The sequence below is a fragment of the Alosa sapidissima genome, chromosome 18 (genome assembly GCF_018492685.1).
Source record: "Alosa sapidissima isolate fAloSap1 chromosome 18, fAloSap1.pri, whole genome shotgun sequence".
NCBI classification, from domain to species: Eukaryota; Metazoa; Chordata; class Actinopteri; order Clupeiformes; family Clupeidae; genus Alosa; species Alosa sapidissima.
The window spans coordinates 14,022,693-14,048,749 of NC_055974.1; the positions used below are offsets into that span (position 1 = coordinate 14,022,693).

The 26,057-nt window shown below is 44.9% G+C and overlaps 1 protein-coding gene across 1 annotated transcript; it reads right to left on the reverse strand.

The window, feature by feature from the left end:
* Nucleotides 1-658: 658 nt before the first annotated feature.
* dvl2 (dishevelled segment polarity protein 2) lies at nucleotides 659-26,057 on the reverse strand. Its single transcript, XM_042069002.1, is given in 16 exon segments — nucleotides 659-2,688; nucleotides 4,549-4,770; nucleotides 5,972-6,148; nucleotides 6,467-6,598; nucleotides 7,608-7,742; nucleotides 8,248-8,315; nucleotides 8,433-8,509; nucleotides 8,678-8,817; nucleotides 9,091-9,160; nucleotides 9,361-9,451; nucleotides 10,747-10,844; nucleotides 10,846-10,883; nucleotides 13,082-13,191; nucleotides 13,490-13,650; nucleotides 20,550-20,619; nucleotides 25,553-26,057. Coding segments are annotated over 16 exon segments (2,349 nt in total). The 5' UTR covers nucleotides 25,714-26,057; the 3' UTR covers nucleotides 659-2,089.

Genomic DNA, 26,057 nt, shown 5'->3' on the forward strand with positions numbered 1-26,057 from the left:
GTAATTGAAAGACTTGAAGCGAAAACTATCATTAACTTGTTCAGAAAATTGAAATAGTCTGGCGAGGTGGGGCCACAGGTTGTCACATTCCCAGGATGGACCTTCTGCGTCTTCATCCATTGTTTCATCCATGGTTTCATCTCTTATCTAAATCTGACCATGGAGTTGACTTTGGCGGAAAGCTGAAGGTGATTGCTGATAGGCTGTCCTAATCAGTGGCGCCTGCACAATCCAATCACGTTTGAGAGGGAAACAACAAATTGAGGGTTTCCGAGATTTTTCTTTTTTCCTTTTTAGAAGTAGTAACGGGTACTCACGGTTATGGATAGAAATGTAGTGGAGTAAAAAGTACAATATTTGCCTTTCAAATGTACTTGAGTAGTCATGAGTACTCCCCAAAAATGATACTCGAGTAAAGTACAGATCCCTCAAAATTGTACTCAAGTACTGTACTCAAGTAAATGTACTCCGTTACTGTCCGGCTCTGATTGCATGTAAGAATATCCAGTAGGTGTCAGACATTTACCATTCTCCGCATTGTGCTCACTTCAGATCACAAGCTCTTTCATAGAGTCATTAATGTTGTGTTATGGCATTTGCTACTTCATTTGACTTGATTTTAAATGAAAAGATTATATATTTTTTTCTTTCAGTCTATTACACATTTATTTGAAAACAAAAACAAAGAAATATAAAAAGTGTCATGATAAACATTTGGTACCTGTATTTTTTTGATTACATATGAAAATATTTGTACAAAAATGTCAAGTCTATAGCATTTTTGATCATCTTGAAAATCAGGGAGACAATTATATTTTGAACATTCTATCCCCCAAAAGTACCATGTCTTAGTTTTGGTTTATTCACTTATACCCCTCATTCATACCACAATTTAAAAACTGCCTTTCTGAGAGACACTGAACAGTGCCTACTTGGCACAAATAGGCAACTATGTTCCCCAAAGATTTCACATTAAACAACACTATAATGAACAACAGTATCTTGTCATGATAAACAAGTTGTAATTATATACACACACATACAAGGGCAGACCAATCCTTCATAATTTCAAGGCACCAAGTTTTGGGAAACTTCAGCTTGATGTGGTATGTAACTGGAATCCATGGCATGAACTGTGGCTGTGGATTCTTAAACCCAGACTGTGCACATTTCACCTTGACACTTCTGCCACATGGCAACATAAAGCATTAGAAATATGTTTCTTGTTAATTGCCCACTTAACCAATTTTCAAGAACCCATTTTCAAATGGGCCCCACTTGTCACTTGTCATCTGGGGGTTAACCTTTCAGCATGGAAGTTTTGAACATTCTAACAGAGGATTCTGTTCTGCAATGTAACATTCTAAATGTTGAATTCAATGAATCCAGATTTAGAACGTTCAATTTCCAACATTTAACCCGGTTAAAAGGCCACCACTGATCCTCTGGCTAGCCTGAGAATGTTTACTTTTGGTTTCAGTGCACACTCACACCCAAAAAATAAGGGCAAATGCTATAATAGCCATGTCACACGGCCAGACCACAGACTTGAATCCTGGGACATGATCTTTTGATTGTTCAGCTGCACTGCACTTAAGCAAAAGGTTTTGTTGGACAGAGATGAGAAGGCGCCTACAGACGGATCAGAGAGATCCCTCCTGTGGAATGCTTTCCCTCATTCTCACTGTCTCAAGATCAGCACATGTGGTGGTTTATTTAACTTAGAGGGGAAAAGAGCAGCTAACCAGACGAAACTTCACAATTCTTCTTCTTCGTTCTTTTTTTACCACTTGATTTTTACTAAGAGGTACATTACATTGTGTGCTGTGCAGACCAGGACTAAAGGAGGTTTTGTATTATTATTAAAAAAGGTGTTTTCACCATGTCATATCCATGGTCTTTAAAATGGACAAAGATGTCCTCTGATCTACGTTTAAAACCCTGTTCCTGCGAGCAGTGACCAGTGCAACACGGGCCTTCATGAGGCCACTGAAAACAGTCCACTTCTCCAGCACACGTACATACCCCTCCCCTCCCCAAAAACACACACACACAAAATGAGCAACTAATGCACAGAACGGCCACTACGCTACATAACGTCCACAAAGAACTCGCTGGGGTTGCCCATGGCCAGGTGGAAGGACTGCCGAGAGGCTGTCAGCTCAGGGGGCACGGACGCCAGGTCTCGGGTCGGGGGTGCGCCGGGGGGACCCCCGGGCGTAGATGACGGGAGGGGGTGCAGGGCTGGGTGCGGGTGGCCGGGGGCGGACAGGTGTTGCCCGGGATGCGGGCCACCCAGGGCCGGGTGCGGGTGCTGCGGGACCATCATGAGCATCATGGGGTTGTAGGATAGCTGGATGCCCGGCGGGTACGCCATGTGCGGGTGGTGGGGGTGCGGCGGGAGTGGTGGCGGCGGCACCCCCCGGAGGAGCGAGGAGGTCGAGCGGACGCTCACGTGGCTGCCGTGCTCGCTGGGCGCCGACTGCGAGCCGTGGTCGCCACCGCCGCGCCGCAAGCTGCTGCGGGTGGAGTAGTCGGACTCGCTGCCGCTGCCCGAGCGAGAGTCGCCGCCGCCGGGGGACTTCTCGTCCCGCCCGCCGCCCACCGTGCTGCCGGCTCCGCTCTTGGTGCTGCCGTTGCCGCGGCGTCGCTCGCCCTCGCTGCGCGTCGAACCGCTGCTACGGCTCCCTGAGAAGAGAGAGGAGAGGAGAAAGCAGGAGAAGAAAGAATAGAAGGTGAAGTCTAGATCTTCTAAACCAACATCACATCTTAATTGCCCAGATTACAATGCACTTGTCAGTATGGTACAAAAAGAGGATCGATAATCAATGTTCAATCAGTTCCATCAATCAATGATTCATCAGTGGTATTAAATCCTCCTAAAAAAGTCGTCCATTAAAAAGCTCATGTCATACTACTAAATCAAGTTTTATGCGACACAAACTGATTTGTTGTGTATTACCTAGAGGTAGAAAATGTGTGTCATTATCATGCTTGCCTTTGTGTGTGTGTGTGTGTGTGTGTGTGTGTGCAGGGTGCTATATGTCGGAGGGGATGGGGGGAATTTACCCCCCCTCTGGTCTTGATATCCTTCCCTCTGCTTAATTATTTTCATCACCAGGGGGGACAACATCTATCCCCCTCTGCCCCTCATATTGATTAATGCTACTTCATGTAAGTAAAGCGCTGCAACGTGAGAACCGTCTAGTACATAATAATCTGACATCAGAAACGCACAGTCACTGTCAGCGCTCATGCTGCTGACACAGTGGCTGCATAATGACTGGTTAATTTGGCCTTGATCATGCAGGACATTTCAGAATGTCGACTGTGTAACCAATCATAAATGGCTAGTTTCAATGGAAAAGTTAGCTGGACAAATGAAAGAAAACGAGAAGGATTCGGTGCAGCATATGGTCATATTTTAGAACCTTCAAAATCAGAGAACTGATGCAATGAGATGGAGGACAACTCCACGTACAGTAGAACATATTGTCTGAAGCAACTTACATTGCTAACTAACATTAGGTGAGGAGATATTTGCTGAATGTCACAAAAAGTGTTACATAGAAATTGCTTGGCATCGCTTATTCAATGGCTCTCTACTGAACTACCTGTAGTTTGCGGAGGACGAACGAGAAACCACTCCAGCCAGTAGGCCTAGTGGACAAATAACTTTCAGAAATAATCTGTACTGCAAACACAAATGTTGGTGGCTATTTATTTAAATTATCTAGCGGGTGTTTTAACAGCTGCAAGAAATAGATGCTTCATGGTCATGGCCCATGTTCTGGTTTGTAAATAATTTTCATAAAAGGGCAAAAAGTTGCCCTATCATAACTTCACTCTCAAAACTCTTCACTACACTGTAGCCAATTAACTGACAGTATGCCAGTAGGCTATAAATAAACACATTTATTTTGTCAACTTTTGCAATAGTACACACTTGGCTACGGAACGCAAATCTGAAAGAGAGAGAATGCACGTACGCAGCGATTACAAAATGTGTAGGCTATTTGGTTACCAACAAACAATGTTAGCCAATTCGCTAACTCAAGACATCGATACCATCATATACAACGTTTTTTTACACAACAAAAACAGAAAGGATGGAGGCAGCAAAGGTATAGGAGACATTTCAGATGGGCAAGAACAAGGTAAATTTGCTTGTTAAAACGTACCCTAAGCATTAGAGGAGCTGATTATCATACCGAAAGAGCACACTCGCTGTTCATACACAAGTCATACACAACAGTAAACTAAAACTAATCTAAAGGTTAATGTTAGAAAGGAATATAGGCTATTGTTAGCCATGAAATTACTAGGCTATGAATCGTTCGTTGGACGCATTGGAATGTCCAATGCATTTCAGAATGTAGATACACTGTGTGTGTGTGTGTGTGTGTGTGTGTGTGTGTGTGTGTGTGTGTGTGTGTGTATATATATATATATATATATATATATATATATGTACATGCATTGGAATGTCCAATGCATTTCAGAATGCAGATACACTGTGTGTGTGTTTGTGTTTGCCCTCTCCCTCACCTTCGCTGTGCTGGCTGCCGTTGCTGCCGGGCGCGTAGCTGCAGCTGGAGAGCTCGTGGTAGGGCGGCGGCTGGCTGGAGTAGGCCTGCGGGTACTGGTAGGGGAAGGTGTGCAGCAGCGGCCAGGGGGTGGCCCCGGGCAGGGGCAGGGGCGCCAGCGTGTCTTGGTCCGAGGCGCCACCGCTGGAGCCGTCGTTGTCGTTCAGCGTTAGGTTGGCCATGTCTGAGGATGGAGGAGGGGAGGAGGAGGAGGACGACGGAGAAGAGAGGACGGGGACAGCATGTAGGAGAGGTGGTGGTCAGAAGGAAAGAGCCAAGAAGGTAAGAGGGAGGAGGAGGCAGGGGAGATCCAGAAAAAGGAGGAGGGGGGAAGTAGAGGAGGTGGTGAGGGAGAGCCATATGGACAGAAGGAGAGACACAAGAAGGTAAGAAGGGGTAAAAAGAGAACATAAATGTCAGCTGTAATACAATCACATACAGTTTATCTTTTTGGTGCCTCATCCTTTTCCATGACGTTAGAGAGACACTCTGAAAGAGGACCTAATGTACTTCAGTGATCCAGTTGCACTTCCAACATTGACAGAGACAATGCAGTAAAACGTAGCATCACTTGTGATCAACAAATCACCTATTACTGTTAGAATAGTGGCAATTTCATTGAACAAGGCAGGAAATTGAGAGCTTAGCTGCAAGACAGACTGGAGTTTATGTCATCCACTGTCAGACTGAAATATGTATACTGTAGGCAAAGCACGATAGATCCCCTTAAAATAATGCCCAAATGCCCTATGTAGTCGAGCACAGTTCAGGGTAGTAGTGGCCTTTACCCCAAGGTCTAGCTTGGATGCACTGAAAGCAGCCAAGTCTTATCAAATCTCAATCTGTGAAGGGATTTGTCGGCTTAAAGCAGCAGCAACCGACACCGGCAGTGTAGCTGGCACTGATAAAAGGCTTGCTTGCACTCAATGTTCTTTGGGGATGTAGGCGGCGAGGCCTCGCGGTGAACTCTGCAGAGCAGTCCAACCTGAACCACATACTGCGTTGCCAAGACAGCTAATGGAATGACGGGTGAGTTTATCTGTTCTTAATATGTCTATCTACCATGGTTGCGTTAGTAGCAATATCAACTCTGTAATTGTCCATAATGTTGGATGTTGGAGTTGGATTTGCAGCTTGTCTACAAAGAGTGCAAAGAAGGCAAAGTCTGATCTCAGCTCAGTGGTACGGTCATCTTCGTATTGGACCACTGAGGAGGAGAGAGGCTAACCTGCTTCTGCACATTTCTACTATGTGCAAGCAAATGGGAGAGTATTAGCTAGCTAGCAACCCGCTAGCCTGACAGAGGGTTAGTGGTAGTGGAAGATAGATTTCCACTATGTTGCCATAACTTTATGATAATTTAGATGGATAAACGTGGTACTTACAGTTTTCACAGTCACTGAAGTCTCCAAAGATGTAGTAGCACTGCTCTGAGAATGTGATCTTGTTGACGGTGTGGCGAATGAAGCCGGCTTTCAGCAGGTTGCTGGCGTATTTACGTGCCTCACGGCGGTCCTGGAATCCCTCAATGTGGTGGTATAGCCACTCCACCACGTCTGATCCTACACACAGATGCACACACACAAATTCAGTGGCCAAAAATAATACAAAGTACAAGTACAATAATACAAAGTAAATACAAAGATGCTAGACACCCCCCCCCCCCCCCCCCCACTTTAACCTTAGAACTCCAATAGTTCCTTCTTTGTCATTGACATTTCTAGCCTTCATTTCTCCCATCCTGTGTTTCTCTAACTGCCCCCATCCCACTCTCTCTCTATGCATCTCTATAGTATATGTATGTATGTGTGTATATATATATATATATATATATATATATATATATATATATATATATATATATATATATCTCCACGTACCCAGGAAGGCGTTGGGGATGGTGATCTTAAGCCACATGCGGTCCCGCACCTCCAGGCCGGACTCCGGGGACGCCATGGCTTTGGCCACCGACGCCATGTCCGAGTGTAAGGACAGGTTGAACTCATCAAAGCCTGCAGGAGAAAACAGAGGGATGAGTGAGTGGCGAGGTTGAGAAGGAGGGAGGAAGGGAGAGACGGAGGGAGGGAAAGGTGACTGAAAGGATGGTTGTGTGTGTTTGTGTGTGTGTTTGTGTGTGTGTTTGTGTGTGTGTGTGTGTGTGTGTGGTCGGGGGCGCTTGGAGAGGAAAAAGGAAAGAGAAACGATACGAGAGGATGAGGATGGGAGAGGGGGGGGGGCGAAGGAAAACCCGACCCGATAAATCACTGACCCCTGCCCAGCGGGGAGAGGAAGTCGTGCAGACTGCAGAGGAGGCAGCCAGCAGACTCCGGTTCCCTCCAGGACAGGAGCACACGGGCAGGCACGGAGCCAAGGGCAGGGAGACAGACGCACAGATGCAACGCCACGCAGGAGGAGACACATCAAAGACTAGCAAGATCAGCCAAAACTGTTCAGGAGGTAGAGAAACACTCCTGGGAAGAGGACCAGCACTTTTACAGAGTTATAACAACAGTTTGGCTAAAACCCACAATTTTGGCTCCATCTGATCACAACAGACAGCACACTTCAGTTACACTAAGCTATATCCCTCCGTTTAGAGTCCATTTATCGAGAAGGCCCTTATCTAATACCCCCCAGGCATGTCATCCGTTATTTCACACTTCGGTTCGACACAATCACTCTTCTCTGGCCTATCTTACGAACAACGCTTGCTGTTAGTATGACTGAGCAAAGCTTTGTTGTCATGTACGTGAATCAGGTGTGATGACGAGAGACACATTCAGTACAACACCAGCATCTACTAGCTGATCCCGGATCGACAGTGGGTGAGAGAAAAGGAAGATAGAGATGAACCGATAGATAAAATGAGAAGAAGAATAAATAGCAACGTGTAGAAAAAATGTGATGTATTTGTTGTCTGCACTGACACAATGAGATTCCAAGGTGGTGGAGGAGGATGTGTGTGTGTGTGTGTGGTGTGCTGGAGAGGAGAAGGGTGTGTGTGTGTGTGTCAACACTCACGCTCAGTCTCGGTAACAGAGGAGCTGGAGGTGATTGTGCTGAGCGAGGAGCTGCCGGGGTAGGGAGGGAACACCCCTGTGAGGGCCGCTGAGTGAGTGATCCACGCTGCTGGGTCTATGGGCCGGATGGGCTCATCTGAGAGAGGGAGGGGGGAGAGAGAAAGAAAAAGAGAGAGAGAGAGAGAAAGAGAGAAAGAAAGAAAGAAAGAAAGAAAGAAAGAAAGAAAGAGAGAGAGAGAGAGAGAGAGGGGTAGTGGTAATTTTAGTTTAATTCCATATCAGCATCTATGGGTATATCATGGCAAGAAAATTCATAGTAAAACAATATAAAACATAGACAAGCAAATAAATAATATTACATAGATAAAACAAATCTGAATAAGACTCTTTAAATCTATATTTGATATAAATTCTGAACTTGTGGTGGCGAGAGAGTGGGTGAGAAGGGGAAGTAAGGAAAGAGTGGGAGTTGGAGAGATGGAGGGGGATAGAGGGAATAAAAGACAAGAAAGAGAGAGCATAGAGATGAGAGTAACGGGCAGAATGACGCCACAGAGTCCATATATAAGCTTATAGTGTCCTTGAGTTAATAAGGTCATCACGGCTAAGTGTTATGATTGAGGGGGTAACAGAACACTCACTGCGCGGAAGAGTGAAATATCCCTGAGGAGAAGGATCCCAGCACTTAGCCACCGTCAGTATAATTGGTCTGTGGGACACACACGAAAACTGTAGCATCAAACAAACTACAGAAATAAATAACAGGACACACAGAGACAATCACACTTCTTTCAATCTGACATCTTCTGAAACTTAGAGAACTCACCCTGGTTTGTGTACAATGTCCCTCAGCACCCGAACAGCATCGTCGTTGCTCATGTTCTCAAAGTTGATATCGTTCACCTTGTTGTAAAACAATGGGATTCCATTATAGCAACTCTGATTACCACAAGTGACAGGTTGGTGCATAACAGGACCAAAATCTGAAGGTCTAATAAAATAAAAAAAGGCATATGCAAGCACATATGCAACGTACACACTATATACAAAAACTCACACACACACACACACCTGCAGAAGCATGTCTCCGGGCTCGATCCTGCCATCCGCGGCCACAGCCCCACCCTTCATGATGGAGCCAATGTAGATGCCTCCGTCGCCCCTCTCGTTGCTCTGACCCACGATGCTGATGCCCAGGAAGTTGTACTTCTCTATCAGACACAACGCAACGTGCCCCAGACACAGTCAACCTCCACACCACAGTTCGGTTTGAATCAAATTGTACTTCTCTACCAGACACACACACAACGCAACATGCCTCCTCCAAACCATAGTCTGGTTTGAGTCATTTTGAACAGTTTGAATCAAATTGGAAAAGTAGTTTTAATTACATGCTAAATCTCTAAAGTGTACGTTTATAATATGGCATTATCAATACTGTGCTTTAATGTACCAGTATGGAGAATAGAAGATGATTTTCATACCCATGTTGAGTGTGACAGTGATGATATTCAGGGACATCGTGGAATCTGTCATGCTGCTGAATGATGACGCCTGAATTCAGAATATGAGAATAAAAAAAATGTTCTGTAACAGCCCTTTTCGTTCCAGCCTCTAAATCCCAATTAATTTGCTGCCATGTTCAAAAGCGAGATCAATTTATTTGTCAGTTTCAAGTCCAAATTCAAGGAGCAGTGCAAAAATAATCTTTTCATCTGTATGGTGTATGTGTGTGGTTGGTAGGGCTGTCTTACTCGTTCTAGCCTCGGGGGGCGCTGTTTCCTGCGTCGGCGGTGGCGTTTGGGAAGCCGGGAGCCTGTACTCTGCTCTGTGGTGCTGCTGAACCTGAGGACAGAGAACAAGGAAACTCACACCACACATCACTGTTACTGACGTTTATTTCCACAGGACACCAACTACATAAAGCCCACGAGACAGACACTGCAACAGCTCTGTTTCAATCATGTTTAAAAGAATAAAAAGTTTAACAAAGAAAGTTGTCATACTACATAATAACCACATGAACTACAATTGTTTGGATTGTTTGTGTCTCTCATGTGTCAGTATTGTCAAATCAGTAGAAGAAAATGTTATGGCATAACTGTCTATATGCCAGACTCTGTATGGAAGGCTTTTCAGCCAGCTAATACAATTTCCGATGGACCATCACCTGTGACAGAGAGAGAGAGAGAGAGAGAGAGAGAGAGAGAGAGAGAGAGAGAGAGAGAGACTTTTGAATTTGAATTCAAAAGAACGGCTATTCTAACGGCTATTGTTTTAGTGTACCTGTTTACACAGACCCGGTTGGGTGTTGCACCTAGTGAATGAGCATGTTAAGATGCTGAAGGATTTATGCGTGTGTCAAAGTTGAATAAAGAGTTGCCCAGTGGGGCATAAACAAGATATTCAGTGTCCGAGTAAACACAAAGGGAGCAGAATATAACAGAAGATGCCGTTACACTGAAGCTCTCTCGGAAATATATGTGCTGGCTGAGGAGAATTCCATGGCGTATTAGTCCATTTCTCTTTTATAGACAGCTCCAGCGAGTCCCAGCTAGCACCAGCAGAGGGAGCCCACAAGTCCGTGTTTCCCATACATTGACTTATTTGTGGCGGCCCACCACAATATCAACATTGACCACCACACAATGATTTTCCAGGTTGTACGTAAATTGTGCTTAAATCTGGTTAGCATCATAACCACGGCTGCGCTAATTTGCTAAAACTGTTGCATTCAAGTTAATTCTGCAAACCTACCACCACAAATTCACTTCTGTGGGAAACACTGAAGTCTATGGAGCTTGTCGACCGCAAAGCCAAGATGATTAGTGGGAGTCTAAAAAGTTGGACAAAGTTAACTGATTTTGCACCTCATCCATGGTGGTACATGGTGCAAGTACCTACGGACACCTCTTCATTAGAAAATATTAACCATACTGTCATGTCGTACAGAATCCATGACGCAAGAACACAATTGCTCTCCTGCACTCAAAGCTGGAAATAGATTTAACAGTATTCAGCCTGTGGTGATGACAGAGGGAATTGAGACACATAGAGGACAGTGTGGATATGTGGGGTAGCCCATAATTTTGTTTCTGCTATGGCAACAGAATGGCCACCATGACAGCTGGACCCCGCACCTGCTCATGGTGTCATCGTCGTCCGAGTCGCAGAAGCTGGTAGTGGTCTCCAGTTCGCTGCTCATCACCGTGGTAGCGCTCTCGTAGCCCGCAAGGTGGGCGCTCTAGGCGAGTCTGACCATTCACCACCCGCGGTCCTGAGAGAGAGAGAGACAGACAGATGGGAGAGAGAGATATTTTACTGAAGTGATATATCATCATTTCCTCATACAAGGTTCTCCCACGTTTTCGCTGACAACATTTGAAAACCTTTCCATAACTATTCAATGACCTTCATTTAAATTTCCATGACCTTTCAAAGCTTATACGTATACAATGGCTTACTTACACCACAGGTTATGAAATGTGACTTAAACAACAACATTAGATGTCAATGACAAATGTGTTTTCTTCGCCTATATTCTTTGCCCATGATGGAAGCAATCAAATTCTGTGACATGATGTAAGCTATCTCCTACCCACGTCCCCTGGTATCATCCTACATCTACAATACAAGAAGTGGCATGAGAAAGGTCTAAAAGGAGGGAGAGTACAACTTGTACAAAACGAAGAAGTGGCAAAGGTGCTGTGGTAGGAAAGAAAAAGACAGAAGCAGATCGAAAAAAAAAAAATACCAGGAAGATGGAAAGTAAAAAGAGTGTGAAAGTGAAAGACATTAAATAACCAACCAAGTGACTTGGAAGAAGGATAGAAAACAAACTGGGAAAGAATGAGGAAGTGAAGAGAGAGCCCTGCAGCTGGAAAACAATGGAAAAGCTGCATCAGAACTGACTGATCATGCGGAGGGCAGAGCAACAGATGGAATGATGAAAGACAGAACGACTAAAACAGAAGAGGCATCCATCAATTGAGGGTGACACGTTGAGGATGTCGGGTCCTAATGTAGTGGGGCATGGAGCGGCTTGGACCAATCACAGCGGTAGTAAACAGCTCAAGTCACGGCCGAGTCCCCCCCCCCCACCACATCAAGGCCTGGAGAGAAGGAAGCCTTAAGTCCTGCAGACGCCGCTTTCAGAGACACTCAGCTCTGCAGTCTGGGCCCGGGGTGTGAGTGTGTTGTGTGTGGGCGAACAGGGGAGCAAGAGTGTCTGTGTGTGTGTGTGTGTGTGTGTGGGGGGGGGGTGCATGTGTGCGTGTGTGTGGGCGAACAGGGGAGCAAGTGTGTGTGTGTGTGTGTGTGTGTGTGTGTGTGTTCCATGCAAAACTATGCCATAAGACTGCTCTTTAGTGTTGATCTGCAGCCCTGATGTCCCTCCTGTCTTGCTGTATGATTCACTCTGTGTATCACTCTCTGTGTGTGAGTGGGTTTCCAGATGGTCTATGGCTTATACCATGCTGTGCCATGTTCCGCTAGGGCTGATATCTCTCCCTGGTTAGGATTTCACAGAAGTGTACATGTATACAGATGTTAACCTGAAGCTAGGCATGTAAGCATGTGCGTATGTCAAATGTATGTCTCTGTGAATACGAGAGGTGAGAGGTGCTTAGTAGATGCATTTATCCAAAGGGGCACAGACTCACAGCGGTGGATTTGAGAATCAATGCGACCGCTGTTACAGCACGTCTGCAGATATACCAGCCTATGTGTCTGGGTGAGTCACTCCTGATGTGTGCATGTACGCGCATCTGCTTAACTCATTGAGTGCCAAAAACGTAATATTACATTTTTCCTTCCCATGCGTTGAGTGCCAAAAACGTAATATTACGTTTTTAGCTTTTTTTTTAAATTACGAAACTAGACACTCTAACACACCTTATATGTGATTTTGGGAACTCTGTGATGAATGGAAATGAAATATATGACGATCGAAAACTCATGAAAACGCACAATCTGGACATTTTATCTGGACATTTTATCATAACTCGGTTGCCGCTTTGGGTCGAATCAGTGACGCATGCACGTCAGGTCAAAACCAGGCCATTTTCGTGGGTCTATCACTAGGTGGCAGTCTCGCCAGGTCTCGCTGATCACTTCCCGGAAAGTTTACTGTAGTTTACAGGCAACACTTCATATTTCATGAAAGACGTTATATCTCCATTTCTAGAAAAAAAACATCGATTTTGATGAAAACTAGCCACTGTTTAGCTTGGGATTTCTCAGAAACAGAGGCGTGTAGAAATACACGGTTTGTACCCACTGAGAGCTTAAAGTCTGACCTTTTAAACAAGCTTCAACAAGGACAAAGCTTCCGAAAACAGCTTGGCATTCAATGAGTTAAGTATATGTGCATGACTGCCTCGAAAATGTTTAACAGAGTGTTTAAGTGCATGCATCACACTGAATGGGAGATTTGTGTGTGTGTGTGTGTGTGTGTGTGTGTGTGTGTGTGCCCACCATGCTGGTCCATGCCCTCTCTGTGTCTGGGCCTTTCCCTCCTGAAAGACACCACCGACTCCGTCTCTGTCTGGTCGTCCAGCGTTTCCACACTTCCTGCTGCATTAGGACTGAAGAGAGAGATGAAGAGGTCAAAACACCTTTAAATATTAACAATGAATTTGGTAAAATCCTATGTGAGGCTTGGCTATATTAGCTGCACATTTTTCTTGTAACTTAAATACTACCACATATTTCTGAACAAATTACATTTTGTGAACATGACCTTTGCAGACATCACCATTGACTTTAGCAGTTGGCACCAAATTTAGGTTTGATTACTATGGATATGCAAAAACATTGTGGTATGCCTTTAACTCTGTGCAACTGTCTATGGCCCCCTCATGAATGAACGTGAAGGCAACCTACTGGAAGGAAGGGGGTCTGGAGTCCCCGATGCCCCCCGTCCTTTCGGCTGGTGGGGGTGGCAGAGGCGGGGGAGGGGGAGAGGGGGCGCGCACCTCCACTGGTGGCACAGGGACAGGGGCCTCCGCAGGTAACGGTGCAACTGCCCCATCGGACGACACCAACTAAACGAGAGAGAGAGAGAGAGAGAGAGAGAGATAGGTAGATAGAGAGAGAGATAGAAAGAGAGATAGAGAGAGAGAGAGAGAGAGAGAGAGAGAGAGAGAGAGAGAGCGAGAGAGAGAGAGCTGTCAGTGTTCCAGTCTTTAGTACATTAGGAGGACAGGAAGGTCCACATGCTCCGGAAAAGAGCAATATTCAGGAGTTTTCACAGGCCACACAGCTGGCACATCATAGAGCGGACATCCAGCTCTTCAAAGACAGATGTCCTCTAGCTCTGGTCACAGGAAGTTGTAGACTACAAAGACCAACATAAAAAGCGTCAAAGAGAATGCAGGATGATGATTTAGAGTGGAAGAGTGTGAGGGAGACCGGCAAAAACTATGAAAAGAAATATACAATGAACAAATGAAACATAAAAAAGACAGAAAAGAGAGACTGGAGGGGAGGAACAACCACAGACAAGAGAAGAGTGTGTTTATAGCGCATGTCATACACCAAGACAATTCAATGTGCTTTTACACCATCGGAAAACAGAGAAATAACAAGCAATAAGGACAAATTAAATAATTAAAAATAAAATAAATTAGAAATAAAATTTGAACAAAAAAAAAAAAACTTTATTAAATAGATCATTAAAAGTCATAAGACTTTTATATTATAGTTATAGTGTTATAGTGAATAAATGAAAAGTCAAAAGAGACAGAGGAGGAGGAGAAGACATTGAGGAGACTGTAACAGAGGAAGCTGCTGTGGGTGCAGCAGGTTGATGTAATGTCACGCAGGCTGAGGTCACGGTCCTTCTCACGGCAAACTGGATTTGGTGCAGCCCCGCGCAACTAAAGGAGCCGTATCTGATATCACAGTGAGCCTTATGTAAGCGGGAACATAGGGAACATAGTCTCTCCCATCAATTACAGAGTGTGTGAGAAACAGAGAGGAGGAGAGGAGGTGTGAAGAGCTGAAGTGCACACACACACACCTGGGTTTGGAGGGCCAAATATAATGGATGTGGGAAATGTATCTGCGTAAGGGTAAAGAGAAAGGGTATGAAGGAGGGAGTGACTATGCATGCGTGCGTGCGTGCGTGCGCGCGTGTGTGTGTGTGTGCATACATCCCTGGAGAGAGGCAAACCCTTCCAACTGTTTTCGGTAACAATTAGCCCCATTTCAACCCCCGTCTGGAGTCCTGTTACTGTACTTGACTTTTGAAAAGTGGCCTGGCTGGCGTCTCTCTGTGGGCCCCTCCTCGCCACTCAGACCCAACTGCTACCTAGAGACCCGCCCGCCCGCCCGCCCACCTTCACTCTGGCACCCACACAGAGCAGGGTGATATCTAATGGGCCATAATTGCGTTTGACTTCGCGACTGAGATAAGCAACACAAAGGAAAGACAATGACTGTGACTGTCTGTGCGAGGACTGAAGAGCCCTCTCTCACGAAATGTTTGTCAGAGGTGTGAAGGTTGGAAGTTCTGCAAAGGAAAACTCTCCGCAGCAGAGTCCAGATGTTGACCCACCTCCTCTCTCCCCTGGTTTTTTTCCTTAATTTCCCTCTCTCCCTCCTCCCTCACTCTCCCTTTGTCTTTCTATCCCTCTCAGCCCCATCTCTCTGTCCCTCTCTCTCTTTCTCTCTCCCTCTCAGCCCCATCTCTCTGTCCCTCTCTCTCTTTCTCTCTCCCTCTCAGCCCCATCTCTCTGTCCCTCTCTCTCTTTCTCTCTCCCTCTCAGCTCCATCTCTCTTTCCCTCTCTCTCTCTCTCCCGCTCTCTCAGCCCCATCTCTGCCCTTCTCTCTGTCCCTCCCTCTCAATCCCTCCTTCCCACTGGTGCACTTTCCCAGTGTCCATCTCTCATTTCCTCAGCCTCTCCCTTGTTTTTTTTTATCCCCCATAATGGCTGCGGAGGCTTTGTCTGCTGGTCTCCTCTGGGAGTTCTCACCCTCTCAGTCTGGCCGTGATATCGCATGTCGTTCCCAGTGGTCTCCCTCTCCGAGTGTTTGTGTGTGTCAGGCCCTTTCCTAACGCCAGCGACTGGCCTCTGCTCCAGCCAGCCACTGCCAGCCATCATCTCAAGCCCTCAAACTCAGACAAGTTTTCAGCTCCATGGTCTCAAAGCAGCTGGGGAGATACAACTTTTTATTTTTAAAAAGTCAATATTTTGCATTCTCCGTCTATGCTCTGCCTCCTAGTTTTTAATTTATAGTGGATACAATTTACAACATAGCTACACACCATTTCTGCCTGCACAGCAGTGGAAAAAAACACTCCTCCACCACCATCAATTTAACTAAGAACCTAAAGATGACAAGAAAGAAAGAAAGAAAGAAAAAAAAGCAAGCAAAAAAAGTACACCGCATGTGCTGACAATTTCTATCACTTATTCATGCATACCAATGCCAAAATGTTCAACTGACAAGCAACTGATTTTATTAAGCAGTGCCGACAAGAATCATATTCTACAGTGCAGCGGAAATAGGTTTTGGCAGAGTTGTATTGGAAACAATGGAATCTAATAGTCTGGTATAACCAGACTCACTACTTATTTTCATTCACGAAGAGTCTGGCCTCTCGCGTTTGGGAAATGCTTCCAACCCTAGCATCGTAACGGGTGTAGGTACTTTGTACTAAATTTGAAATCACTGGTCCAGCCAAACCAATCACATTGATCAGAGATTCCTTATGTTACATCCTACTTCACCTAACCTTTACAAACAAATAAGAAAGGCCGGCGACGCAACGGCGACTTATGGCCAGCGACCAACAAAATAGAATCTATTGAAGTGAATGGGGCTACGCACACAGCAAGTGGCTGTCGCATCGCTCTAATTGGCCCGTTTCTATTTTTCGGGGCGATTTTTGATACGCCATACACAGAGAAGGCACTGCCAGTGCCAGTGCCAGTGCCGCCAACGATATCTGTTTCACACGTGGCACGGAGGACTGGCACAGATTGACCAAACACAAACATCTTCCAAAGGTTTTTCCACACACAGAGCCATTCAGGGCCTCAAACAAAGCTATGCGCGTCAGACAAGAGATTTTAGAGAGCGCTTCGGACAGAGATTGAAATGTGCGGTAAAACAGGCGTGCGAAAAATTTCCATTGTTTGACGCAGTAGGCCTACCTTAAAAGACCCCTCAGGCCAGACAGACTCAATCATGTTGAGTCTTTTCTAGCGGAAATGTCCATCAAGCAGAAATGTGTGTTCCAAAACATTTCTTGCACAGCCCAAACTTGTGTTATGGTTCTGCTAAAGTAGTTTGTTGTGATTAGCCATGACAGAAAAAGAGGGGGATCGTGTTTCCCCACTTCTGTATATTTTTTTTCTTGGTGTTCGTTCCGACAGCTTGGCGACCCAAGTCAACTGATGCATATTAAACTGCCTTGTGCGATTCCAATCCACAAACTTTACAGACGTCTCAGCTTGACAGGGTTACTTCTCGTGTCACTATGGTTAGCTGGAATTGACTACCATGGCAAGTTACCATGGAAGTCAGTTCCAGCTCATGCATTCTGCGGATGGTGCTTTGTGCTAAACTCCCTGCTTACTTTGCAAGACGGGAGGAAAAAAGGGTTTCAGTAATGGATCCCTATAGATTCGCTTTATACTTCTCTCGTAAATCCACAGCAAAAAAAGCTCTATCTGTCATTTTTTTCCCCCCTCTTCAACTATAAGAGAATTGCTGCTGGTTATTCCATTATTGGCGCATTCAACGTAAAGCTGAGTCAGACCGTTTTATCAGAGATCCAGGGGGGAGCCGAGGTAGAGCTGTTCCAATGACCCTTCATGCACCTGGACATTTCCACATTAAGATGAAGTTTAGAAAGAAAGGCTAACCAAAGAAACTGTGATGAGGCTTAGAGTAGGATATAATGGTAACTAACTATCTGAACAGACAGTTGTTGCCCTTGTCGTCTTTGTGTTGCACTCAATGTGTAGGTTTCCCTTGGACTGTTGGTGTGACATAAACAGGTCTCGAAACCAAATGTTTTTAAGTTCAGCCGCAAAGCTGTTCCAGTGACCCTGCACACATCTGACCATTTTCAAATTAGGCTGAGGTTTAAGAAGCGAGGTTAAAGGGATATTCCACCATTTGGGGAATTACACTCATTTTCCACCTCCCCTTGAGTTAAACAATTGATTTGTACCTTTGTCAAGTTCATCCAGCCGTTCTGAGTCTGGCAATACCACTTTTAGCTCCAGCCTAGCATAGATCATTGAATCGGATTAGACCATTAGCATCTCGCCTGCTAGCATCACGTTTAAAAGTGACTAAGATTTCTGGTAATTTTCCTATTTAAAACTTGTCTCTTCTCAAGTTAGAAAGTGTAATGTGTAATTGTTTAACTCAAGGGGAGGTGGAAAATGAGTAATTCCCCAAATGGTGGAATATCCCTTTAACAAAATTAATTGGGAGTGAGGCTTGGACTAGAATAAAATGGAAATGGTCTGTAACTGAGCTGTTAGCTTTTCTCTCTATTGCACTAAATGTGCAGGAGATTTTCAAAGGTCTGTTGGAGTGACTTGCGGTCGCAGCTCTACAACCAAATGTTTTCAAGCTCTATATCCATCCAAACCTGTGCCAAAACAGTGCACTTGTAATCCCTGTGACATGAACTCATGACCTTAACATTCCAACGCAAAGCTCTACTCCCCCAGACAACAGAAATCTGACACACACCACACAGGCTGCACACACTACATCAATGTCTAGAGGACAATGGCTTCAAACTCAAGTACAAGCTAAATCTCTAAGTCATGCACCAACATAACACGATACAACAAAACAAAAAAAAGCTATTCCGATCTGCGCTCACCTAGTTTTCCCGAAACAGGCCGGTAGACAAAACAAACATGTCTGGATAAGCAGTCCCTTCCAAGCAGAGTTAAGCAGAGCCCCCACCCTAGACAGCTGTTCGAGGAATAAGCAATCCCCAATCTCCTTCTGAAGCTCTCCTGGCCAGACAGCACAGGGAGGGAGACACACACACACACAAAGACCCTGGGCTAACGGACGAATGCTTTACATCTACAAAGTGCGCCTGCCGTGTGTAAATAAATGAATGAATGAATGAATGAAATGCTCACAAGTCATTTTTAACTAGGAAATAGTGGGCTGTTTTGCCCTAAAAGATATTAGTTCCCCATACCACACTTGATATTCTGCCATTGTGAAGACCTTTTCACACAGTCAGTGGCAATCATGCTCCTCTGTGATGCACCTCCATTTGAACAATGAGCTCTTAGTAAATTGCCCTTGTGGAGTTCTGCAGGCTTCTCATCCATCTGGAGGGGGCTATGAGAGTGTTGCATGATGGGAAGGAGCTCATAACGATGATTTTGTCACAGGGTAACAGGGAGGTTACACCGGGCACGTAACTGAAGCGTTCCGTTCGCGCAGCGTCGGCAGCAACAAGCTTCCACTGTATTCAATGGAACTGGCTACACTAGACATGATAGCAGTGCATCCATTCGGAAAAAAAAATCTCTACAGTCAAAAAGAATACAGATCACATGTTAAAAGAAAGATCTTTAAATGTGTTTGAGGATACTTGTTTGGAACTGGGTTTAAACTAAGTATTAGGTTTGTTCAACAACTAGCCTACCACTTGAGTTGTTAACACTTGAGTGGTCTAACTAAGTTTATCTGGGCAACAACATACCTTTGGACATAGAAAAGTCAGGGAAAAAACCCAGTTAGCAGATCACATCCTATCCTCTGTATTGACATGCCTCTTTTTCAGAGAATGACAGCCGAAGACTAAACATGAATACTCATCCTCATTTTTCTGTTAGAACACAGATTTAGTGCTGGGCCAGCAAGGTTCTGAAGCAACTGTTGAACTCTCTCATTACCAGGTGTCCTTCACAGTTCACACCACAGCATGAGAGTATTAGCCTGGCGGGCCATCCTATATCATTGAAATGTATAGTCTGGCATCGAACCATTCACCTCGCTTAATCCAAGGGGCGGGCAGAGAATTGTCTTTCAAACTGCCTAGCCATGCAATAGGCCAGCGCTACGACCATATCCGTATCCGGTCGGCAAAACGGCAAATACATCCTTCTTCGAAAGGAATGACTTAAGTGCATTGTGTTGCTCAACTTTCAAAGAAAAGCACAAGTCCAACTTCTCCAAAGTTGACGCCAACGCCGATTCAAACAACCGCTCTTCGTTCGCCATAGCCACCTTCCTTGTTGTTCACCGTCGCAGGACTGTCGTTATCCTGTTAAGCCCGCCTTAAGACTCTCTAACAAAATAGAGCGCTGTGATTGAATAACATCCACGGTGTTAGCCAATAGAAATCCCTATGGTTTGATATAGACGTACAGGCTGAGCAAATTAATTTGCCGCCGCTAGGGTGCGTCTAGATTTCTAGGCTATGAGAGTATGGCTTGCTGTGATGGGAGGTGGGGTGGTTGTTCGGTTAGCTCTGATTTGGGGGGGCGCGGTCCCTTTACTGGTGATGCCATTCTACCACTGAGGATCTACTTTCTGCCTGACCCTTGAGAATGCAACTGACACCAGTTCCAAAGGTGGCTGTAATTGATCAAGAAAAATTACAGTAATGTTTTTGGTCTCTTTTCTTCACTGTAATATACATGGTATGAGCACAACAGACTTATGCCTTGTACTCCTGTGCCAAAAAGAAACATGAAATTCTCTCACACTCTAACTCCAGGTAAAACTAGGGCTCTAAATCAACTCTAAATATCTCACCCACATTCATTTGTGCAAGGTTGCATCATGTGATCCAATGTCAGTGGGTTGTTGGGGATGCAAGTGTTTTTGTTGTTGCAAAAACTAATGTGCTTTGTATAAAAGGTAACAAAAACAAAATCTCAGGAATCGAATCGAATCAGTCAGCGACCGACCTTATTGTAGTAGAAAAATGTGTCTTACCCAGGAAACCACGCGTCCGTTGAAGCATGGCAGCTTAGCATTCTCATCTGAAATTTCCTCCTTCACCACCCTGTCAGGAGTGCACAGAGAGGGCAGTCAACAAACAGGTCACATGCCGTTCATCTCTCTCTTCTCTCTCTCTCACACACACACACAAACACAAAACAAGGGTCTGCACATATGGTTCCAGGCCTATCAATTCATCAGATTATAGCCCAGTTTGAAAACAGAGGAAAGGTTGTGGCTTCAGTGGATATGTGCAGTCATGAGCAAATAGGAGCAGGAGGAATGAGCAGGCATCTTTATAGGAATGCCGCCACGGCACACAACAACAGCCAACACAAGACCGCAATTCATGCAGTCTGACCACTGACCACTCATTCAGTCGACGAGAACTCATTGCATACTCGTAATTTCCCGACTATTAACTGAGGTTTATACATCAATTTTGCACATTTCTTCAGCTATGAGGTTAATATGGGGGCAGGTTATACATGGGAATGTAGGCCATTTCTTTTCTTCATTCTTCATGATGATTAAAGCACGATCTGATTATGATCCACTGGGCACTGGTTAATAATACATGGTTTCGTCTTTTCAATTTGCATAAAACACTGTCCTAAATACAAAATGTGTGTGTGTGTGTGTGTGTGTGGGAAATTACTGTACCATCAGGCAACAGAACAATTCCAGTGATACACTAAATCTGTTTCATGCTGTGGTGAAGTTGTCATCGTGCAGCATGAATGGAGGATCTGAGTGCTCAAGGAGGCTAAATCCTGGGTAGTCTTCTCACTCCGACAGCCCATCTCTATCCCACCCACTACCTGTCTCGTCTCCACTGTACCCATAAGGGTTAAAACTTTAAAAGTAAGCAAATTATCTGCTTCCACAATACACTATTTAAAATAACATACAATGATATAGCCGAAAGTTGTGATGGTTGAAGTTAGGCTGGTCTTTCACATGCAACTCTGTGCATATAGACTAGTTTCTTATCATCTTGTTTCTGAACATTTTGCAAAGGCCAAGTGCATCATGAGCACGTATTTTTAGGGAAACAAAAACTAGCCTTGATATTGTGCCTCAACTCATCCAGTGAGTACTATTGTGAAGCTTGAGCCACTGTTGCTGGAGCTCAGTCAGGTTGGAAGGGATTGTGCTTTAAGAGCCGATGGATATGAAACTGCAGAAACCTCCCACCTTGCCAGCAATAATCAACTCCATGTTCCTGTGAAAAAGCCAACAAGAAAACAAACAAGAAAATCCTGCAGGCAAAATGGGTGCTGGTAGCTAGTTCTTTGATATAACCGACAGTCATGAATTTCCTGAAGTCACCAGCCTTTTTAGCGCACCGTTCTTACAGTCTTTGAAATGTTTTACTGAGTCTGCTTTATTGTGTACTAAACCTTTTCAGTTCCCGAAGTTGTGATCATTTTAAGGCTTTTGAAGCCCCGAAATGATTGAAGACACGGATGAAGGAATTCTGATCCCAAATCAGCATTCCCGATCTAACAGGCTCCACAAATACAACAAACCTACATTCCATGCAACAAGGTGACATGTATCTGGTCTGTAAATTGACGGGAGGATTAATTTCTCCCAACAAACACATAACTGGTAGCCGAAGTTATTTGGCACAACACTTTCACATTCCTAGTCAGGCATTCACTACCCCCATTCCCCTTTCCTCCAACTTTCCCTGTACTGTAACCTATAAGTCCTGAGTTTTACACAATTGTGCAATACCTCCAACCCAATCCACTGGGCTTTACAAGAGAGTCGTTCCCACAATCACAAACCGCACACACTCACTCACTCAAATGTACACACTTCACTGCCTCATTCAATGGCCACCAAACCCCAAGCAAAGCCTTCTTGGTGAGGAAGAGAAAGCCTCACACTAGGGGGAGAAGAAGCCATGGTAATGATGTGAACGATGGAGCGAGAGAAAGTCTGAGAACGAGCAAGCCAGAAACGCCAGACAAAGAAAGAAAGAAAGAAAGAAAGAAAGAAAGAAAAAAGGAGCAGAAAAGACAAACAAGAAGTGGGGGGGGGGTTCTCAGAGGGAGAAAGAAAAGAATAGCACAAGAAAAAAAAAGAGAGCGAGGGACAGAGAAAGAGAGAGAGCAAATAAGGGAGAAAGAGGTGAGAGATGGAGCGAGCATGGGAGGGATGGAGAAAGGGAAAGGAGAGCTGCTCAAGAATCTACACTGAAAGACCTGCCACTCAGAGAGAATACTCATTCTGCCTGCCCAGACCAAACCACCTCATTCCCAGCCGGTCCTAACTCCAAACCCCCACCACCACCACCACTACTACTAGGACGACTCCGCCCCAACCACGGCTGCTCTCTTCCTGTTGACTCTGCCTCAGACACCCTAGCAAATGGCCCCTGTCCAGCCCCGTAGCGTGCCCCTCCACCACCCTCCCCTCCCCTCCCCGCCCCTCTGCTCCAGCCCCGCTGCTGCCACACACAGACAGCCTGACAGCTGCCGCTGGCCCCTGGCTCCACCACGCAACAGGAAACACAAACACCAGGGCTGCCACACACACACACACACACACACTCACACACAGAGGCCCCGACCCTACACAGCGCAGTCGTATCACTTTACACACTATACCCAACCCATACTCAGTACAGGCCAGGCGTTACATTTATGCGTGTGTGACGTATTTGTGACTGTTGTAGTGAGCGATACCATACCAATATGATCTGCACTGGCATCTGGCGGAGGTATTTTAACGAGGAGATGATGAGCCTTTCACAGAGGCCATCCAACCTGCCAGAATCAAGACTAACTTTTAAGGACGCACTTGTGCTCGAGCTGATTTGGTGACTGACTACCCCATTTGTGTATTGGTATAGGGTAGGCAAGTCAGCATGACCAACCAGCATGACTGATCAGCGTCATCTGCAAATGGTTACACTTAATTTGAAGTGTGTGTGTGGGGGGGGGGGGGGTTCAGACTTGCTGACAGCAGGCATGTGGCCTTGCTTCAGTAGCACTAGGTCAACCCTGACCAGAGACGAAGTGACCAGACCGAAGAACTTTCACTTAAACATTTATGAAGATTTACAGCTTCTATACACTTTTTCAAAAGCTACACATCAACCACAAACAATTAACGGACTGCCTAGTGCATGACAGATTGTGTGTTGGAGCCATTTTGATATTTATGTTTGTAAAATCATTTGACTTATTAATATTTATAAAATCCCAATGACATTAGGATAATATTTATGTTCATTAAGTATGGTTTATAATTATGGTGAATATGGTTTAAATGTACGTATTTCTAAGTGTTGAAACTGTCTGGCCAATTAAGCGTGACGTCTTGCTGTCTGATTGACGATATCCAATATAGGTCTGGGACACCTTTGGCCAGGGAGAGCGGAAGTGGCAAACAACTTGATGTAGTGGCAGCGTTTCGACGGCCGCTTCTAAAACGCACGTTGTCCAGAGTCATCCGCTCTCAGAAGTGGCCGCCGAAAAGCTGCCACTACATTGTGTAAGCTAATCTTTGCGTGTAACTTCAATGAAATTTAGTCACGTTAAATAGAAAGAGATAATATGTATTAGATGAGCACCTTACATTTCAAGGCTTCTGGAATGTTTTCTTGCCTGACTCGCTCCAGTAGTCTCTTTTATAGAAACTATTTCATCTGTTTCAGATGAAATGTGAGAATTTTTACTGCAACATTTCTTCCAGTGATTTCTCTTGTGTGATTATGCACCATTGACAGGTATTGTGGGAAAAGCAGACAAGACTGTGTGGCTGTGTCTCAGCACATCACTCTCCCTTTGGTTCCATGGTTGATGGGCGATTCCTGTCCTATGGTAACAGGTGGCATCGCAAGAATGATGAGAATAGAAGAATAAAGTGTTACCACACAACAGGTTTCAAATCACTTCCCAGTTCGCACCCTCCCAAGACATTCACTTTATTTGAATGCTAAGGCATATCAAGGCAGATTAATCTTCCAGCATGCTGTGTCTGATTGGTAAAAAGCAATAGTTTAAGGACTTTACCGATCACTCTTCAGCCTACCTCTCCTTTTAGCCTCTTCATTCCTTCGAGAATTTAAAGTCTGACAGTCTTTTAGATTGACTGGTTAACTAAACTCCCAATTCAGCTGAAGTTCCAACCAAGCATGCACTAAAGCCTTTACTTGTCTCCAGAGGAATTTAGGGAATATTTCATAAAGGACGAAGATGAGAAAAGCTGGTCACCTTTTGTTTAAGTCACTACGATCAGTGATGCAATGCCCTTTACTCTCTCTCTCTAGCAACACGGTGCTGTAGTCTAATCATGATTGTTCTTAAACTTCCAGATTGATTGTTTTGATTGTCACGCGGCATTGTCAGAGGTGTGCGCTCTGGCGTCCTAAAAAGGGTGGAGTAGCCTAATGGAGATTGGGGGAGGGGGCTGAATGAATTGCAAGGACAACATTTTTCTAACATAGCAAAGCCTAATCCCTATGGAAACGGCCATTTGAGAAATTGCGCAACACGAGGAGAGCGCTGGCCCCTAACAGTAGAAGTGGTCAGTTGGCCTTGGCAGATGCCTATGGCTGGTAAAGCCATTTAAACCTCATGTCACAATACCATCTCATAATCTACCAGACTGTATTCTACATCTTATTAAAGACCTTCTTTATATATTACGAAGCTAAATGTGATGCTGTGTAAATATTCTAATAATTTTTGAACCCCCCAAAATTATTCCGTCTAGACTGCTACTTTTGGAATGCATTCAGCTGCGGGAGTGACTTTGGTCACCAAGACGAGCATCAGCAATCGTCTGCTAGGATAGACAACTTTTCTCAGGGTAGGCAGAGCCAGCCAAGGTTACAAAGACACAATAGTTGTTTGACACTATTTTGAAAGAAAGACATTGGTTTCCTCTTACAATTGATGTTCAATATCTAAACGCATCACTGAAATTAATAAAGTTAACGTTATGAGTTGCAATCCCAGTCACGCTCTCTTACTTACCCGAAATCTTGGTCCATAGACTTGAAGAAGAATTTGTAGTTTGGTTTGTTCAAGACCTGTTTAAAATCCAACAAAGTTATCTTTTCGGCCGGAATTGGAATCTTCACCAAGTAAGGGGTCTCCTCCTCGTCGATGTGATATATTATTTTAGTTTCCGCCATTTCGCCAGCTCCTTTTCTCTCCTGTCCCACAAAAGTATGGAAGACGGATGGGATAGCTAGCTAACCAGCTAACTGGCTAGCTGATAGTAGCTAGTGAGAGGAGGAGGTTGGTGAGAAGGGAAAACGCGACAGGACAACCACGCAAAGTTTTCAATGGCCAGAAAATGTTTTCGAAAAGTTAACAAAACACAAGACGCCGCTCCCCCTGTGTCGGCATTCGACCTTTCAACGATTGTTCCTTAACCTTCTCCGCCGAACGGGTTAAAACCGTGGACGCACGCCTAAATCTGCAGACAACTATTTTACATCTACTTCTCCCCCAACAACAACACGGGAGGGGGGTT